The sequence below is a fragment of the Alosa alosa genome, chromosome 15 (assembly GCF_017589495.1).
Source record: "Alosa alosa isolate M-15738 ecotype Scorff River chromosome 15, AALO_Geno_1.1, whole genome shotgun sequence".
NCBI classification, from domain to species: Eukaryota; Metazoa; Chordata; class Actinopteri; order Clupeiformes; family Clupeidae; genus Alosa; species Alosa alosa.
In genome coordinates this window covers 12,250,614-12,271,753 of record NC_063203.1, presented here as the reverse complement: position 1 = coordinate 12,271,753, position 21,140 = coordinate 12,250,614, and the positions used below count along the sequence as shown (strand labels likewise).

The 21,140-nt window shown below is 42.2% G+C and overlaps 1 protein-coding gene across 1 annotated transcript in view; it reads right to left on the bottom strand.

Moving 5' to 3' along the window:
- Positions 1-4,503: 4,503 nt before the first annotated feature.
- rcbtb2 (regulator of chromosome condensation (RCC1) and BTB (POZ) domain containing protein 2) overlaps positions 4,504-21,140 on the bottom strand; it is a 29,136-nt gene continuing 12,499 nt past the window's right edge. Inside the window, exons 6-12 of the mRNA XM_048264539.1 lie at positions 18,549-18,656; positions 18,181-18,323; positions 14,963-15,153; positions 14,580-14,706; positions 10,826-10,965; positions 6,885-7,015; positions 4,504-6,525 (exon numbers count right to left, since the gene is read on the bottom strand). Coding sequence (XP_048120496.1) covers positions 6,385-6,525; positions 6,885-7,015; positions 10,826-10,965; positions 14,580-14,706; positions 14,963-15,153; positions 18,181-18,323; positions 18,549-18,656 — 981 coding nt within the window. The 3' untranslated portion in view covers positions 4,504-6,384. The remainder of the gene's footprint in view (positions 6,526-6,884; positions 7,016-10,825; positions 10,966-14,579; positions 14,707-14,962; positions 15,154-18,180; positions 18,324-18,548; positions 18,657-21,140) is intronic.

Below are 21,140 nucleotides of genomic sequence, written 5' to 3'. Positions count from 1 at the left end.
GGCATTTGGACTGGATTGATCGGTTCAGCAAATAACTAGACGAATTTGAAAAATTATTGCAATATGTTTCATATTATAGCTGATGGTGATAGTCTTTGTGCAGATGGTGATAGTCTAGTTTTTGTGCATTGTAGAAAAGGAAAACAAAACTCTGAGGTGTTCAGTATGAAGCTGCAGCTGTGGTGTTATCAAAAAGTTCCCCTCGCTGCATCTCATTCTTGCTAACCAGCATGCTGATGGACAGTGTGTTGTTAGATCACAGAGGCCCTGGAGGACACAAGCACATGGGGTGGCCTCTCTCCTCCAGGCGAAGGCTCTTCCACTGGGGCAATGGAGCAGCAGCAGCCAACCCCCCCCCCAGCTCCTTCCATCTTGATGAGAGACAGCAGTGGGTGCACTCGGCTCAGCGCTGTCCAGAGAGCTCAGCTGTGAGCAACGCTGTTGTGATGACAGGTTGGGTAACATGGGGAAACCACCGAGCTCCTGTGCTACTCAGTGTGTAAGAAAAAAGAGAAAATTGAGACACCGCATCAAACAAACACCAATGGCATTTTACGGTTATGGTGCAAAGACAACTTTTACATGGCTGTGATCAAACTGTTACAGTAATTTTGATGCACTGGGATGTATCACAATAGTAAATATAGCTGCAAGCAGCAATGGGGGGGCCTAGCAGAGCTAATATATATACTAAATATACTATATAAATTAAATTAAAAAAAGTCCAATGTGCTGGTGATCAAGCATAAGACGCTTGTAGTGACAGGGCTGGGACTGGTAAGGTGCTCAAGAAAGTGAGTGTCATAGTGAAGGTGCAAAAAGTAGTCCAACCATAGTCCTTTAGTTATGTGTACATGGTAAGGTGCTCAAGAGAGTGAGTGTCATGGTGAAGGTGCAAAAAGTAGTCCAACATTAGTCCTACAGTACAACAGTGCAAGAATAAGGTCTAGAGACCAGCATAAATAATATGGACAAATAGGAGAGTAAAGTATAATGTAGACAAGGTGATATAAAAAACGATGTCAGTGCAAGAACAGGTTGAGGTAATAGGGTTAAAGCCATTCAGTATTGTAGCAGAAGCCTGACTGCAGCCATTGATCATGTGTGCTAATATAGCATGAAAAACAGTGTAGCAGTAAAACAGTAGTGAAAACATTAGGCTGTGGACATTAGTAAAACAGTAGTAAAACAGTAGTAAAGCAGTAGTGGGCAGTCAGTACTCAAACATGGAGAGGCAGACAGACTAAGCAGAGAAGTCTATCTCTCCTCTTCCCTTTAGTGAGGTATTGAACAATTCAATGGCCCTGGGGACAAATGACTTCCTCAGCCTTTCAGTTCTGCATGGCAGTGAGCAAAGTCTCCAGCTGATCAAGCTCTTTTGCTTTTTAAAGGGACACCAGGCAACGTTTTCGTGTTAATTAATCATCTTCGTAAGTCGGTATATGGTTAAATGACTCATTACGGGGCGAATGAAGGCTCTCTCGCCCGCCCCTACTGCCTGTAGGAAGAATATCCCACTTGCAAGTTCGGTGTATCCTACCCGCCCGACGAAGCAGGATCAGTTTACAGCACAGAGGCAGGCTAACGAAACGCTAGAGATTGTTGCAAACGTGTGTATAATGGCAGAGCCAGCGAAGAAGCATAGAAAACCCTTGACGGAAGACGCAAAGAAAAGGAAAAGAGCTTCAGACCGAGCGAGGAGGAGTTTCGTAGAGAAAAAGCATCAGGCTTGCCTGATGTCCCTTTAATAGTGCTGTAGAGTGGATGACATTCATTGTCCAAGATGTTGATCAGTTTGTTCAGGGACCTTTTGTCAGATATTGAAGTGATGTAATCCAGTTCAGCTCCCACTACAGAGCCAGCCTTTCCTTACCAGCCTGTCAAGTCACCCAGCATCCTTCTTCTTTGTGCTTCCTCCCCAGCATACCACTGCACCATTTCATAACTTTAGACCCAGCGGTTCAATTTTCGGCCAGATTTTGACCTGTTGGTGGCTCTAGATGGCTGGGTTTAGAGGTCTGTAAATGAGTGTGATTGGTGAGTGGAGTGTCCAGAAACTTTCTGCCAAAAAATCTGAACTTTTTAGCCAGAATTTCTATGGGCTGCCATAGACTCCAATGGCGGAAGTTTTATAAATAATAATAATAATAGGAAAAACTAGTAACTCAATGCAGCTTCGCCCCAATAAGATGGTAAGACAACACAATAGGCCTATATATGGCATTCTTGGGTTATTCCTTGCTGACATTGCTGGTTATTCATTGCTGCATAAAGTATTATCGGTGTCAGTTGCCTTGTATTGCTATCTAATGTTTTTAGCCTTGAAGTGCTTGGTGGTGGAGTTATTGTACAACAGGGGTTGTGGCCTTGGGAGAAACCACTCAAGGCGAGGAACAAACAGAAATGACATCCATTCCTGGCAAAGAGGAAAGCTAGGAAGCATCACACAAACCAAGAGGGACTGTGTGTGTGTTCCAAGTGTCCTTTGTGTTCTTTTGAGGGATGTCGTTTCGCAGTGGCCATCGAGATTCCTGGTTTGGCGCCACCGCTGTCTTTCATGTCAAAGGCTTCCTCATGCCAACTCACAATGGGACTGCCAAAACGCTATTTTGGGGGCCAACTGTGCTGAAAGAGTGCACATCCATGAAGTCGTCCAGGGAGAGGAAGTTGGTGTGAAAAGATTATTGTGGTCCTTGTTTATCTAACAGAATTTTTTTGTGTGTCTCTTAGGGCCTGGGGTGTCTGGAGGTCACTGAGAATTTATTTTACCCAAAGAGGTTTTAACTTTGAACTTGCAACACATTCACTATACAACCATGAAACTTTAAATGTTTTAGTTAATAAGGCTACATACACAACTGACATCAAATAATCTTCAGCAAGATAACATTAAAGGCCAGTTTCTTCAGTGCCACTTGTAATAGTACAAACAGTACAACCTATGTGTAAATAATGGTAAACGATGGTCTTCTATTTTTTTAATCACTTTCTTAGGTGACCACTTCTGTCAATCTCATCAAGACTGACCGGCCACTGCCCTCCTGCTTTAATTCCACAACACCAGGCAAAGCAGATTGGTGACAGTTTATAGGATTATGCAGGATTTAAAAAAAAATTTTTTTTCCTTATTGCTACAGGGTGTTTTGAAACTATTTCTACAGCTTGATCGTTACTGGTAACGTCACTTGCTGTGAAAATAAAAATGGACGTTTGTCTGCCAGGGAAAGTGGATTAAGAAAGGGAAAAGACAAGCTCGGTTGCTTTCCAAAGCAAACCACTTTATAGGGCTTATGATCAAATGCTGAATGATCAGGAAATGGTTTCACACCACACAGGCCAGAACTGGCTGTTGCAATATTCATGCAATGTTTGCCATCTTATGTGAACTTCTGCAGTGAAGACGAATATGCCTAAAGGGAGAACGCAAGTGTGAAGTGTTCTATATGACACGGGTGAAGTCTCTGTAGACTTCAAAGTGCAGCTCACAAAGCTACACAGAGCATTCAAGCTTATTGCTAGAGCTGTGATCAAATTAAAGTGAGGAATGCTTGTTTTATACTGAGCCCCAGCAAATTCCCCTCCTTTAAAATGGATTTAAAATTCCAAAGTACATTTGCAAGGGGTTTCACTCACATACAGCACACTTACAGTAGCCAGAGGCATTAACAAGACATTTTCAAGATGTGATTTGGGAAAGCAAACGAACCTTCCTTGTCTGATCATGCAGTATTTTTGCAACCAAACACTGATTAAAGTTATTTAAGCAGCACAGAATCACTACGCTCACAAGAAGAAATGTGGAAGTGTGGAGGAGAGCCTCTCTCAACTTAGTTCAGGGGGAGGCTATTCAGAGAGCGGACTGATCGTCCCCCTACCACCAGTCTGCTTCTTAGCAATGAGACAGGCCTTACTGCTACAGAGCTGTGATCAAATTAGACACTGCCCTCTTCAGGCCAAATGACGTATCACACACTTCACAGGATCCGAAGGTGTGCCAGCCAAGAGCATTTTTAAATAGATGGAAAAGCTATTCAGAATACAAGAGCCGCCAGGTGACTGCAAGCCCTTGCCCTGTTCTGTCAGTAAAGCAAGTGAAATCAAAATTACTGCATCCTGATCACATAGAGGGGAGCGAGATATGGCCACTCCTTTGTATCAGAAGTTGAAGTACATCGTACCAGTACCAAAGTCGGTAATTCTTATGTCAGCGGACAGACAAACAGGAACACACACAGATAGATGGGTTTGATTTCAATAACCTCCATCCAACTGGGAACAAGGGTAATATATCAATGTAAACACAGCCGTGTTGACTCAATATTCGATTACTGCTTAATGTTTTCTTCACAGTGATGGATGCAAGTACTGCAGAGGTGGCTGTGTAAATATTCTCCAAACACCACACAAAGACAAACACACTACCCCGGCCCTGTCAACACAGAAAATGCAAGTGTCTTTACGGTTTCCTCTTCCACAGACACATAAAACAGGACTGCCTGGAGGCCGTGTTCTCACTGACATTTATTTACACACTGAAAATACATTAGACCTGGTTGCACATCGCCAAGTAGTTTTGTCACCTCTTTTAGAAGTCCATTTATTTGAGTGGTGTGGCAACACCACTGGAACATTGCAAATTCTCAGTTGAACAAAATCAAGAAGAGGGAAAAAAGTGAGGGCTCCCTCCGAAGCCGTTTTGGTGCATAGGCAGCATTACACTGGACTGGCCACCAGACAAAGCAAACCATTGCAGCTACTTGCCATTGGTCTATAAGGGATGGGGGGGGAATGAATGCGCAAATTTGCAAAAAAAACCCTCATCCCCTTACTTAAAAAACCACAAACAAACAAAAAAAACAACATACATTTGTAAACAATAAGCAAGCAAATTAGCAGTTTCTCCCATTGTCATTTCCCAGTTATAAAAGAAATCAGCAGCTTATGAATTTAATGGCTAAAGTAAACCTACGATGGCTAGCTGTGATTTGGAGAGACTAAGGTGTTGGGAAAAGCTGAGATTCATTGGCATGTTGGTTATAAAGCTCAACTGCCTGGACATCCTGCTAAAACGTCTACAACATGGTCAACTGGACTCAGGACAGTGCTTTCAGCTGGGCACAGAAAGTTAATGTTTGACAGAGCAAGGTTGTTTAAGGTCTTAGCCCCCCCACTCGGTGTCAACACCACCACTGCTAAACCTTTGCTAAAGACAAAGTAGTACATTCAATGAATATTTCAATAAAGCACAAATATGTAATACAATAATACTATGACATGTGTCACATCGCCTTGCAGGTCATAAATTGGACATGAATCAGTAATTGGATGTTTTTGATGTGCAAAACAATAACATGGAACAAAAAGCACAAATATGGATACTTTGCCACAGGTAACAGAAGTGAATTATTTCATATATTTGTTGGATTTTCTGTTTTTTAATAAATTGTGGTTTAATAAAACAAAAATATATATTTATTAACAAAGAGCTGTGCTTTCTTGTACAGCCACATTTTGGGAGGATCCAAACGTGTTTTTTGAAGACCTAGCCTAAGCACTCATTTTGCTATTGACCTCTCAGTGGAAAGGCTTGTTTTCTCAAAAACAGAAAACAATCATCAACAATGTGTCACAGAAAACACCCCAAACACAGCACACCTCGTTCTATGCACATGGTTCACATGGGAGAATTGCCCTTTTGAAATCTACCACCAACAAAATGAAGGTTTTTTTTGGAAGCATGTTCTCAGAGAGAATCCAGGGGGCACTAGTGAGAGAGGCAAAGCGACCAGGAACCCAGTCTAATGCAATTTATGCATTAGTAAGTCTTGCGACTTACATGTATAAACGCTATATATAGTACTCCAATTTTGTCCAATTATATAAATCACAAAAAAAGGAGGAATGAGGGGGGAGTGTGTGTGTGTGTGAGTGACAGAATTAGAGAGAGAGAGAGCGAGTGAGTGAGTGTGTGTGTTTCTGAGGACATTTCCTCTCGAGAACTCCCTTTAATGAGCTGTTTCAGCTTTTGAACAGCTACACTGGTGCTTCGACTACAGTTAAAAAATATACATATATAATAGTCAATCCATATCCATGTCCCTTTCGAATGATCGGTGTGAGCAGGTTTGGTGTGGTGAACCCTTTCCCCTAAGGCTGCGCTGACTGGGCCATCAGTGGTTTTGGCGTTGGCCCTCCTCTCCTGCCTTGGCTTTCCATGTGCTCACAGGCCTGCAGCAGAAAGTGCAGTCATGCCTGGCTGGCATCCGACCACTGGGGCTCCAGCCACCAGCCTCACCAGCCATCTACCCCTCCAGGCTTCCATTTTCTCCCTCTCCCCCCAGTCTGTCCCTGTTCTCCATGGTCTCTCAGGCTCCGGAAGGGTTTCTAGTTTTTGAAGGCCCCGTAGCGGCTGGCTTTGCTGATGAAGTTCTTGAGCAGGTCGTGGTCCATGTCGTTGAAGGCCTGGGTTTGAGTGACGGCCGTCAGGTGATTGACGCAGAACTTGAAGCAGAACTCCTCCAGGTCCTGCAAACCCAAAAGGTCAGAGCTGGAGAAGGTATAAAACCAAGGGAAGGGGACAGGAAGCCATGATGACACTCACGTCCTGACTAGGCAACGGCGTCTGTGTGTTTGTATGAGCATTCCCATAATTGTAATCAGAAAAGTGTGTGTGTGTGTGTGTGTGTGTGTGTGTGTGTGTGTGTGTGTGTGTGAGTGTGTGTGAGTGTATGTGCATGTGTGTGTGGATTTGTGTACAGCATCGAGAGGTAATCGAGAGAGAGATATGTGAAGGTAAACGGTTTGTGTACAGAATGTGGTGTGGTGTGTACATCATGAAGGTAATGTCCATGCTTATGCGGTGAGGGTCAAACATGCAATCTTACCCGGGCCTCATACTTGACGGCGGCCGACAGCAGTGTGATGGCGTTGTCCTCGGAGATGCCCCTCTTGATTGTCTCCTGGCAAAGCCGCTTCAGCCGAGTCTCTCTGTAGTAGGTGGCCAGATCCAGCAGTCCTGACCGCAAACAAACAAAAACACACACACAAAGGATTAAACATCACCAGGTTATTAAGGCAAGGCTGATAACACATGAGGAAATGAACATTATTTAAACTAAAACATGCGGCTGTTTGCACACCCATGTTCTGTAGATGCATAGTATTTCCTAAGACTGAGATTGAGACTGAGACCAGAGAAGACCAAGATCCCAGTCTGTGGTTTCATTAGGCGGGAAAAACAGATATAGGTGAGTATCGTCTGCGTAGCAGTGATACGAGAAGCCACATGAGTGGATAATCGGACCCAGGTAGCAGCATCTAGCTATGGGGCAGGAGCACCCCTGTGGTGAGACGTGGACATGAGATGTGGACGTTTGACCTAGCCATGACACACTGAACCATTGTCCATCATCTGACCGTCTCACGTATAATTCCATTGGGTACTTTTATTAATATCACAAAGCAGTCAGGTGATGACAACTTGAGGATTGCTTTGAGGAAACGTAGCTAGTGTCTCATACCATACATGCATACCGAAACACTGCTCTCCATGACACATTGAACCATCGCCCAGTGTGGTAGGATTCAAACCAGGAGTGTGCTTTGCCTGTAATGCCCATGCTTGAGAGTATAGATAGTAGGATGTGGTGGTTTAACTGGGTGAAAAGCAGCTGATAAGTCGAGCAAGATGAGCACCGAGGACCGAGCTGTTGCTCTGGCCGAGGCTACCAGAGCCTCAAGAGGCTTCAGCCATAGAAAACAGAGCGGTCTGACTGGAGTAGCCACTTTTAACGCCAGTCTGATTAGGATCAAGGTCATTCTGTGAGAAGAATTCTGTGACGTGTTTGGAAGCCACCCTTTCGATAGCCTTAGAAAGAAATGGAAGGAGTGAGACCAGGCAATAAAGTCTGGAAAAGTACCAGAATCCAGTGAATAGGGGTGTGACGAGATCTTGTGCCACGAGATCTGGCGATAGAAAAATGTCAAAATATTTCTCGTCATGGTAAAAATCTGTCTTGAGGAGAAGTATCCAGCTTTAGCCTATTTTATGCTTCTGCATCGAATCGACGGCGTACCCCCGCAGACACCTCTGTGTCGCCGCGAACCCCTCAATGACCCCTCCGCCATAGCTCGATGTGCACCTTCGCGTCAAGTACGACGTAGACCGCAAGGACTGTGATTGGTCAACTTGTCCTGTGTCAAGATAGTCTGTTTCAAGCAGCCTACTGTGGGGATTAGCAACATGCTAGTTCACTGGCATAAGCTTTGCAACTCAGACATATTTAGGTTACAATGACGGGGTTATCTGTTTGTAAAGTGTTTATATGTCACTAACGTTTTGAAATTAGCACCTCGCCAGCAGGCAGTACTTTGTGGGCAGTTGTGCTAAAGTTTGCCTGTTAACATAACTTAAACTGGCTGGCAGACACCTCGCAAATAACCTCAGACTTATTTGCTGGTTTACTGTGTCTATTTCTCGATACGTTGTACAAAATCGAAGCAAGAAAAGGCCAAACAAATAAGATCAATATTTTGGCACGACAGTCTATGGGGTTTGCCATTCTGAGTACCGTTTCGGTCATACAGTCTTGTTTCGGTGGTGAGCGACGCAGACACAGGCGACACCGAGCGTTATGGCGGTAAAATGCACCACGATGCAAAGCAACCCGACGCAGAACCATAAAATAGTCACAACGCCGTAGGAGTGCCGGCGTAGCCATGCCGTGGAGTTGACACAGAAGCATGTTGAGCCCTTTAGTCTTAATCGGCCGATAGCTCAAGGCCTGGAAGTTTCTACTTTTTGTTGTGCTTTGGAGTCCTACTAACTACGATCATCATATTCATTTAATGGCTAGTCTTTATGTTAAATAAAATTATCCATAGGTGCACTTTGGTGTTTGCCAAGTGCCAACTGCTGACAAAACCTATTCACGCAACATTTTATTACCTTCAATGTTTAAGGATAAGGACAGAATACTTTATATGGCTGTATGTCCAGAAAAACAAACCTATAGTCTCTAGGCTCTATTTTTCAAGTTATAATTTGGGAGATCTGGGCAGACATTTGGTTAACTAGGATGAGCAAGACCACACAGAACAATATCACATGAAGGGTTGTAATTTTGGTCCCTGTGATTGCTGACAAAAATTATATGAGCACGATGCACCACGACAGTCTGAATGCTAAAATAAAATGATCAAAAGTCTTTGAATTATTATATATCTAATCTGGTCTGAACTGGATCTCTGTTCATAGGAAAGATTAACAAATAATTAATAATAAAAGTGTAAAAAGACTCATCTGTTATATTTGATTCTCCTTACAGAGTCGCGGTTTGTATGTTTAGGTTAGGGTTAGGGTTTAGGCTAAATACTTTAAACTTCCGATTTTAATGTTAATGTAATGTTTATTGATGTTAAGTTGCTTTAGAGCTATAAATATAACACAAACATAAACCAGGCAAGACTGAGTATATGCAATGCATGTTAGTTTTTTTTTTTTTTTAAAGTATATTTTTTGGACTTTTTGCCTTTATTCGGACAGGACAGTGAAGATAGACAGGAAGGAATGGGAGAGAGATGGGGTAGGATCGGGACATGACCGCAGGCCGGACTCGAACCTGGGTCCCCGTGGGCACTTGGACCCGTACATGGTATGGGCGCTGTAGCCTGTTGCGCCACAGCGCCCCCCGCATGTTAGGTTTCTTGTTGCGCCCTTAGCCGGGTAACCAGGTTGTGACTGTACGGTTCAGACTGATACTGTAGCAGCTACTTTGTCAGTGAAGAATGAAGCAAAGATGTTGGCTCTGAGGTATGCTTAACAACAATGGTTTAACAGACATTTAGCACACGGCTCTGTGGTGCACTTGATGAATAGTAGCTGAACAGAATATCAGACTGTTGCCACAGGCAACATGTACTTATTAGCTGTGACGGTCAAAATTCCTTTGGGATGAATAAAGTATTTCTTATTCTTAGATTGCGAGCAGAGGGGGTTCTAAAGGTTTTAGAACTGTGACATTCATGATGCTTATGCTGTTACAACGGTAGGCTACCGTACTTTTTAATGGCTGCGTCAAGTTGTAAAAAAAGTATGCTACATGTCCCTGTTTAGTTAAATTCTTAACAAACTAGAACATATCTTTTTAATTCTGTTTCAACTTTCATGGAGAGTAAACATGTATGTATGCATGCATGTCCTTTCTGGCCAAAATTCACAGCTTTCTAGTCTAACACCTTAGTGTAAATCGTGTTTGAAAGGAGAGGATAGAAAAGTGTTAGGATTGTGCCAGTTCTCCCCTACTCTCGTATAGCAAACAAATGGAATGTTGGAACATTGCGCTCCCCAACACAGATATAGGTGAAACGCGAAAGGTCTGCTTTGCTTCATCTTGAATCCATGTCATAAGATGGTTCCTCACATTAAAAATCATGACATTACATACTATGTGCAGGCCAATATTTCACTTTTTTTTTTGCGGTGATTACTGCGATGAGCTCAGACCCACGACAATTCTCAATTCTCTCAAAATATCAACAATTCTCTCAACTTAAATTGATAAAACCAACCTCTCGATACATGATCTGAATGTCTGACGCATCATTCCATTGGGAACTTCTATTAATATCGCAAAACAGTTAGGTGATGACAACCTGAGGATTGCTTTGAGGAAACATAGCTAGTGTCTCATACCGTACATGCAATACATCAACAAGGAAACCCTGCTCGCTTAAACAGAACTTATTAAATGCTAATTAAGGCAACCATGTTGTCATCGTTTTGCCCGGCACTGACGTGTATTCTTGAGAAGAAAGGCATGGATACCTATGGCATCTTCAGGTGGCAGGTTGATGGTATCTGTGTACAGGTACTCCAGAAAGGCGCGGTATACCAGGTAAGAGAACTGATGGACCTCGATGGAATCCTCGTCGGTCTCGTTCAGCAGAGCCCGGAAATGCTCACACCTGCCAGAAGAGAAGTAATGGAGGATGAAAAAAAAAATCCCTTCATGCTTCCAAACCTGCATAAAGGACATTCCATTGAAGGAAACTACAAATCACAAGAGTATCATGTCTGAGTGAACGAATTCTGCAGTACTGCACTTTGGTTAGACCGATGAGATGCCTGTTACAGAAAATTCCCTGTAAACACCAAGAGTAACGCTTCAGCATCCCGTCCGAATCTCATAACACTCCATCTGCCCAGGGTAAGTATGGCCTTGCTTGGTTCTATATCTGAAGACATAATGATTCCCATATCTGCAGCATTACACATGCATCCCATCCTGTGTAGATTGAGGTGGTTGTTATCGTTGTTGTTGTGTGTGTGTTCCTGGAAAACAACGGAAGGGGGAACCCTGTGAAATGTTTTCCTGTGGTGGCTTCCTCCTCATGTAAACAGGATGGCACAGTATGGCCCCCACACATGAGCTGACTCACTGAATAGGGGGACTGAGACAGTTCTATATAGAGGGAAGGTACACAAAAGACCATCCACTGAAGGATCCCAGAGTCTTGGCAACTCTAATTTTATCAAAGCAGTTCCCCTCTATTAACTCATTGAGTGCCAAAAACGTAATATTACGTTTTTCCTTCCCATGCGTTGAGTGCCAAAAACGTAATATTACGTTTTTAGCTTTTTTTTTTAATTACGAAACTAGACACTCTAACACACCTTATATGTGATTTTGGGAACTCTTTGATGAATGGAAATGAAATATATGACGATCGAAAACTCATGAAAAATCTGGACATTTTATCATAACTCGGTTGCCGCTTTGGGTCAATCAGTGACGCATGCACGTCAGCTCAAAACCAGGCCATTTTCGTGGGTCTATAACTAGGTGGCAGTCTCACTAGGTCACTTCCCGGAACTTTACAGGCAACACTTCATATTTCATTAAAAGGCGTTATATCTCCATTTCTAGAAAGAAAAAAAAAAAAACAGTGATTTTGATGAAAACTAGCCACTGTTTAGCTTGCGATTTCTCAGGAACAGAAGTGTGTAGAAATACACGGTTTGCACCCACTGAGAGCTTAAAGTCTCACCTTTCAAACGAGCCATTGTGTGTGTTCATAGCTATAACACAGAATATGCTGTGGCTGTACAAAAATCATCAACAATGGTCTAGATTGCTGGCACTCTAGGACAAAGCTTCCGAAAACAGCTTGGCATTTAATGAGTTAAACCAGTGGTAAACCGCTGCCAGAAAACATGGGATAATGAACCTGGCCACAACTTCAGAGAATACAGATGGCATATGCTTAATTGCTACAATTATGAGCGGTCCTGGGAAAATTCTTTCCCCTACGAGAGGTCCAAGGAACCAAAATGTTTGAGAAACCCTGGTGTAAACGCTTATTGTGTTCTAACAACAGTGATATTCACTGGTGTAAGTGGAAAACACAATTAGGAAATGTGCAATACTATTTTACTGTAGTTGCAGGCTATGCGAAATATCAAGGGTGTGTTTTTCTGCTTAGAGATTGAGGTTCCTATGTCTGCTGTGCTTACTCTATTTTATTCCTGTTGTCTTTTATGTGGTATGGGGCGTTGAACTTGTGTGTGTTTTGTATTATAAGCAGCTGTATGTAGCACAAATTTCCCTTCTGGGACAATAAAGTTCATCTAATCTAATCTAATGAATCCCAGATCATGAGAGTTCTAATGAATGGGTCATTGGCAATAGCGGAATCTAAACACATGTGGTTTGCAACGTCTCTGGTTTACTCTGGTCTGTGTGTGTGTTTTATGTGTCCGTGCGTGTGTGTGTGTGTGCGCGTGTGTGGGAGTGTGTTTGTGCTTGTACGTGATTGTGTTTATGTGTGTGTGTGTGCGCGTGTGGGTCTGTGTGTGCTTGCCTGTGCGTGCATATGCCTGCATGTCTACTTTGTGTGTATGTGTCTTTATGTGTGTGTTTATGCGTGTGGGTGCTTGTGTGTGTGTGTGTGCGTGCGTTTATGTGTGTGTGTGTGTGTGTGTGTGTGTGTGAGAGCACGTTTATGAGTGCATGTGCTTATGAGTGTGTGTGTGTGCCTGCGCGTGCATGTATCTTTATGTGTCTGTTTGAATGTGTTCATGAGTGCGTGTGTGCGCATGCATAGTGTAGTCACTAAATGTACACGTATAATTTATTGTTTGGTCCCCCATGAACAGAACTCCACGAAATTTTAACTAGGTGGCGCTATACATCAAATGAGTGGATGTGGGATGGGTTGACATGGCCCCTAGAAGCAAACATACAACAACAAAAAAAATGGTCCTCCTAGGCCCTACGGTTCTCGAGATATTTACACAAAACTGTGTCCGCCCTACCCTCCTTTCAGGGGGGTCCAGTCCGCCGGGGGAACGACGGATCAAAACGAAAAACAATGGTTGTCATCCTTGAGGGGCTACAAGCCCACCAAGTTTCTTGCACCCCGGTCTTTCAGTGTTCCGGGAATCGTTGACACAAAATTATTGAAGAACAAAAAAGAAAAGAAAAATATCCTGAAGAAAAAAAAAACTGACCACCGCGGTAATGATTTTATGCCCGTTACGGTCAATAGAACACCATTTAGTGCTTAGATTGTACCCAGTGTGTTAAAAAACAACTAAAAGGGTCATGATCGTACCTGATAAACAGTGCAATATCAAGCATTCTGGGTATGTATTGACAATGTCAGAGACTTCATTCTCCATATTATATGTCAGTGTACCATCAGTTTGAAGCTGTTATTTTAAAGGTTGTATCAGCGATGGCAGGGTAACGTCACTTCTGTTGCCTATCAAACAAAACAGAGAGCTAGCTCGCCACTCCCTCCCCCTCCCTCCTGTGCAATTGAAATTCTCCTGAACGTGCATCTCGTCTGTTATTGGTTGGAACGCTTCATTTTGCCTTTGAGTGGTTGGCAACACTTGTTGGTAGCAATTGTTTTTGTGTGCAGACCTCAGAGCCTAGGCTGCCTACAGAGACGTGTTTATTTGATGGCCTACTTATGGGGCGGGCAGCTAGTGGATCGTTAGGAAAGATTAGATGAATGTGACCATTTATGTTTGGGTCTTTTTTGGGCCTGCAATCGCTGATACAACCTTTCGGGTAATAGAACTGCATTGGGTTATTTTAAGCCCCCATTATGTGGCTCTCAATAGGTTCGGTGGTTAGTTTGTACCATTTGATAAGTTCAGTTGTGACTTTTTGAATACATCTCTGATACAGTATTTATGTTATGAGGTGTAACAGGCAGGTCAACATAGTTGATCTGTTAACTGTTGACATAGTTGATCTGTTGATAGATCTATGAGATTTCCATAGATAGGCAGAGAAAAGCTGTTGCTCTCAAACACTGTCTACTTAATCTACACAATCAGTGTAGTGATGAAGGCATAGATTAAAATAGACAGATATCGAAGCAAAGTGATTTCATGCTCCCTTAAAAGAGCATTTTTAGTATATTCCAAATACAAAATTAGAGTATTTTATTTTGATACATGGCGTGACTTCCGTATTTTGTAGTTTATTTTGATACACTTAAAATTATGTAAAATGTAGAGCCTAAGCCTGGTTTAACAGAGGCAGGGGTCACACACACACATTTACCTTATTTTCAGAAGGGCCTTGTGGACGTGGATAAACTTCCCATCCACCAGGAACTTGAGGTCTGAGATCTCCGGGCTGTCAAACTCCCTCTTGAGTGACTGAGCAACCGTCAAGTAGTCATCCCCATCTAGGAGACCAAGGATGCTGTTAAGGCTGTTTGTCTGTTGTTGACTAACTACAATTTAAATACATGGGTGAGAATGTATTTTTTTTCCATGTGCAAAGTCATATATAAATAGGAATATTTTCCTTGTTATTCTTTCATTACCAGTCAGTATCAGTAAGCATATCACTACTATAAAGCAGAGGGCAGTAATTCAACATTACGGAGGCATTCTGAGTCATCATGTTAAATGGCCATCGCCCCCACACACGATGCTTACCCACGGTGAGGAGGCGCCACGTTACGGCAGGCGTAGCGAAGCAGGCAAACACGTCGTCGGTGGTGGAGAAGTGGGCGAGATGCGGGCATGCCACGGCCTGGACACGGCACTGGCCCCACATGTACACCTGGCCGCTCTGCGTCTTGGCAGCAGACGTGTGGCTGGTGTGACAGGCGGCCACCTCCACCATCCTGAGCACAGAGCATGGACGGAGCACGAAGGAAAGTGAGGAGAGGAGATAACGTATAGGGTTACAATGGAGGGTGTTGAGGTGGAATCTGCCTCAGCATCTCGGCACTGCTCCAATACTAAAAAGAGTTTCACCGTAGCTTGCCTTGAGGTTATTAAAATGCTCAGGAGTCCAAAAAAAAGAAAATGAGAGCTACAGTTTTACTTTAACTTAGCTTAAGTAAACTTACTTTAACTGTCAAATAAATTGAATGCAGGCCATTACCAAATGAAATGAAATACTGACAATTATTGTGGAGGTGATAATACAGCCCTATAATTTAACTTGAATTATATGTATAGATTTAGTACAATTTAGTACAATCTTTGTGACCTCTTTATAAACTAATTCTCTTTCTTAAATGTCAAGTAGCTCTAATAGTGGAAGAATAAATAGTCAACACTGTTTTAAACATACTGTAGCTAATGTCTTTTCCCACAGTAATATTCTCATGTTTTGCCGTTTTCAACTGGGAAAACAGCATGCTGGGACATCATTCTGATACCCGCCATATACTTACAATGGCAAGTTACAGTCAGGCAGCAGCATGTTAGCTGCCAAAACTTTGAAATGAGACATATCTACGGTCAATTAATTATGGCCTTTTTTGTTAAAGCTATGAGAATCACCTGCAAAAAAAAAATGGTTTGGTTCCATAACACTGATTTATGATTATGCTGATTTACATTTGCTGCCAGGGCTAGTCTAGCAACTCTCCGTTGGCTTGTGAGCTCCAGAAATCGAAACTCAATCAGGCCAATGAAATCGTGTATAGAGTCGTTAGGTGGGCTTAACATAATGATTGATGGAAGAGTTGCAACGGTTTGGCTTGAATTCCCTGCTACTTGAAAACAAATAAGATGGATGTTGCTGTTGGCTAACAGTGTGACACGAATTAAGCTTTTATTAAGTTGGCAAACGCGTTTGAACTAGCCAACTAGCTCCGCTGGTGGGAAACGATGGGACTCATAGCGCTGCCGCTGTCCTATTAGCGTGCAGAGGGAATTTGAAAGACAACTGATTATCCCGCCCCTCGGACTGAGCACTGTGAACGGTGAGTGCCCAGACCCTACATTTTAATGTGGGTCTGGCTCGTCAGGCTATTAGACATGGCCTACACTTCACTGATCTGCACTACACATTTGATTAGCCTTTTCTTGCTTCCCATTTACTGACTTGAAATCTACTTATTGATTTAAATGATGTTTTTATCGTATATTTATGATTTAATAAATTATCTTGATTTAACTGTACAAACGGTGTGGTGTCCCCCGGTCATTGCTACTGTGATCTGGTAGTCATGCCAGGGGTAATGATTTTGGTTAAACTTGTACCGTATATTGTTGCAAACTTACTTGAAATAACATACGTTCAGCAACTTTGTGGTAGTCTACTAGTTCTAGCAAAAATATGTTAGGACAATTTATCTAAATGGGTTCATAACTTAGATTGCTTAAATGTAGGGCTAATGGTCATACTAATCCGAGATAGGGCTAATGTTTAGTCAAGGGCTAGCACTCCACCAATCAGATTGGTCATTGAGGCCGACTGCCATTATGTGAAAAAAGCATGATATCCCAATCAATGTGCCATCATGAGCATTTAGTTCTTTACTACCATGAACATGTTGGATCAGGATGTGTGGTGTGAGCTGATTGCAGTCTGATGACTGATAACAGCAGCTGTGCCAGCGCATAAATGGTCATTGTTTTAGGACGAGCAGGTAAAATAAAACCATAATCTGATCAAAACATCCGTCACTCTGCTCCAGATCAAATTTAATGGCATCCTACAATTCCATTTGTAGGCCAATAACAAAAAATGATGATGCTTTAAGGATCTGCAGGGACCCTGTTTTGTAGGAGATAATGGAACAGAACCCTATAATCAAAACCAGAGCCATCCATCTGGCACTAGAGCCCAGTCACTGTAGAAATCATAAACACTAGTGTTGTGCCTGTATCAAACCATGCCTATTCCTGTAGCAAGCCCATAGCACAATGCCATGTCAGCTGCGGACCTGAAATGGAATGTTGCTGTGCCATAACACCAAGTGATGTCACACACGGCCACTCTGTCTCTTCAGCTTCAGTGCCCATAGTAGCCTATGAATGTCTGCAGAAAGATGACGATCTGAAACCGCTCTTCAATTCGGGGTGTCAGGGTATCCCCCGCATGATCAGTGAGGCCGCTTGATGCACTCACCTGTGCTACTTTCTGCAGGTGTGCATTTAGTGCTATGTGAAGGGGGTAATGGAGCGTGGGAGGGGAGTGGCAAGTACATAAACGGTTCTTTTCAAAATATTTTTGCATTTCTTATCCAAACAACGTCAATCTAGAAGCTTGATGGTGTTTTGGGCACCCACCGTCTTCAAGGCAGCGCTGCCACCGGCGACTTCAAGGTAACGCTACCTTGCCTAATTCTGACCCCAACACCATGTCCTAACAGGATGCGATGTGAGCGAACATTAGCGATTAAATCTGTTTAATTACATTGTTTTCAATTGGAGTGTCCCGACAACATGAGCAGTGCGATGCAACGCGACGTTTTGAGAGAACGCTTGTCGGACGCTGCGTTTCTATGCTTTTTCTGTCGCTCTCGTTGCTCTGCCATTTTGAATGAGAAATATGACACAATAGTAGGGCATATAGTAGCTCGCCCGGATCCTGTTAGGACATAGTGTAACGCTAGCGCCTTCCAGGCAGCGCTGCCTTGAAGTCGACGTTGGCGGCCCAAAAGAACATATATCAAACTAGACACTGCACTCATTTGTTCCCTTAGCAAGACACCTGTCGAGAGGCTAGTCAATATGTAAAGATATGTAAAGACTAGACACACACACACACACACACACAGAGGATCTTGAATTTATGGTTCCTGGAATTAATAGATAGATGGCTGATACAATTTCTGTTAGCGTGAATGAACATATGATAAAATGGACATATGAATAAAAATCACACTTTGCTCATTGAATGTGGCACTCACCTCTCCTTATCCATGTTGATAAGTGTGGGCACTGCTTGGTTGCTCTTGTTTCCTGTGCCAAGTTGCCCATAGGAGTTGGCACCCCAAGCATAAATAAATCCTTCATCTGTGAGTGCCAAGGTATGAGCATAACCGCAAGCCACCTGAGCAGGAAGAACAACAACGTTAGGAATACCCCTTTTCACCAGAAGGAATATATCAAGTCGACACAAGACACAAACCATGAAAGAGCAATGAGATGAATCAAAAGACATTTCTCATGTTGTCTAAAGACTGAATACCTGTGTTCCTGCATGTTGACTTGAACAAAACCCATAGGGGAAACATTTACCAAACAGAGGTAGTTTTCCCATCCTGCAAACTCTTACCTGCACAATGGTTATGCCTTGAAGGGCAGCAATTCTACACGGTGTCTGCTGATTGCCATTGTTGCCCAGGCCAAGCTGCCCATTGCAGTTGTAGCCCCAGCCATAGACCTGCACAGAGTAACACCGTAATAAAAATAATTAGCCTGAGCTATACATGACTATGGAATCACTCATATTACGCTGATTCAACTGATCAGTGAGCTGAATTAAAAAAAGGCCATTTACAGTGAGTAAACTATATGACTTTGCCAAGTTATGAAAAAAGGGTTTAAAGCTACACAAGCACTAGAAATCTACCATAACCCCATCACAGGATAACAACATTTAGAAGAACTGTGATATTTTCAGCAGGGACCAATGACTCTTGAATAAATGTTATTATAAGGACCTTGTTGATAGCGATCGGTTGTTTCATCTCATTACATAACTAGAATGTATTGAGAGGAACTGCACAGCGTGCTAGCTCAGGTGCGGTTCACCGACGGGAGCAGGCAGTGGAATAGGCTGCATTGAACTCGGCTTGATACAGGAATTCCAGCAGTATTGTTTCATCTCATTACACAATAAGCAGAGATAGCAGGAGACAAACATTGATGAAAAATTTGATCAACTTCACTTCCTGTTAACACTGAGTAAGACATTTTGAATCTGTCTTTTATTTCTATTTTATTTATGCCTTTTTTTTATTATTTTTAAATTATTTTATGTATTTTTTTAATAACTCTTGTACTTGTATGCTTATACTTACCATTGTTCTTTACTTGTGCTTATGTAAAGCACATAAAAAAAAATTGACTTGATTGTTTAGTTTCACAATGCTTGACAAGACTAGACAAGCCTTCACAGTTTCAAGCGTAAAAACATTTGTGAGAGTCTTTATGGCCAGCACAAATCACAACAACCAATTATATAAGATGGTATCATCTCAGAATCCATTTGGTTGGTCCATGATGTGAACAGTGACAAGCTCTTCAGGCATTTTGGGGCATGCAAAAATCAATCCAACTGTTTCACTTATGCAACCAGCATATAAAAACACAGTGCATCAGATACTGACATAAAGTCAAGTATGCCCACTGGAGCAATGAAAGCTCACATACAAAGATTTGCAAAGGAGTTATACTGGGTAAAAAGCCAGGGTCAACATATACAGATTCATGGTCATCATTTCCTCACAGTAATGGTTTGTTTCCATTGAGTGGTACGGTTCAGTTTGGTACAGTATAGTACGGAATGGTAAACCCTGACCTGGCTTGAGTTTCGACTGCCAACGGTATTCTTACTTAATCAACGAATACTGATAGTTGCCTCAGCTAGTAAACAATGGGATGCTAACCTAGTTAGCTAACAGACTTGCAAATAAACAACACTGAACACAGAGTTTCTGTGAGCTTTGGATACTGATGATTTCACAACTAGGTGTTGCCAAGTTACTATTTAACAACCATTTTTAGATACTAATGAGACAATTACTTTACTAACAGAACACAAAGCTAACATCAACGGACTGCAGTGGATCTAGCCTGGTCTAGCTCCACCCTTTAGGTACCATACTATTTTATGCTCGGTACAATGGAAACACAAGTAATTGCGGCAATTATTACCCCGACTGTCACGGTCACTGATATGCAGCATCGACGTTATTTGGTGCAACTCGAGGAAATCCTCATCCAGTTGAACGAGACGACCTTATAGCCTACCGGTTGCCTATGTCTTTACCACAGTAGGCCTATGCAACGCAAATAACCTTAAAATCTCCTGATAGGCTAACAACTTTTTTTAACGTCACCCAAGACTGCTTATGTGCATATCCAATTGTTTATGTAGCCTAGTCGTGACAACGCGTGTGCATTTCAGGCTGCATGCCTGAAATGCGTTTTCACGATAAACAAATCTTGCACACAGGAAGAAAGCTATTAGGTCTTTTTTACATTTTACTTTATTCTCAAAAAACAAACGTTCGCATCATGTAAAGCAGACCTGTTGGCTACCCAACATAATAAGGAATTTTAAATGTAAAGCTTCCAATGCATATCGCCCCCATGTGTCCGAACCCGGACCGAACCCGACTACAATTTCTAAATATTTGTCCGAACGGTAGCCACACTCTAATGAGTAATGACGTCATACATAGCAACAAAGACTCACTCTTAGTTTAGGAGTTGTCATTTTTCCTTACTAAGAGTAGGTCTGAAAGGCTTTGTGAATAACTTTTAAGAGAAAACTCCTAGCTAAAATCTTTTAGTGCAATTTAGGAGTACTCCTAGTGGTAAGATAAAAAGCTTTGTGAATACGGCCCCTGTACTGTATAGTTTGTATAGTGTTTGTTAAAATTGCACACATTAATTCACTGTTCTTGTTTCAGTTATGTTTTTAACACAAATATTTGTAAATGTGTGTATAGTGTTGTATGGTGTTTGTTAAAATTGCACATTGCAACTGTTATTTTGCTAAATTATGTTATGAATAATTTTATAAACAATTGTTAAATGTAGTACAGTCTGTAGTATTTCTCACAAACAACCTCCCCACTGTCCTCGTCAGACCAGAATGAATGTTTTTCATTTACTCAAACAGTGACATGTAGTTTAA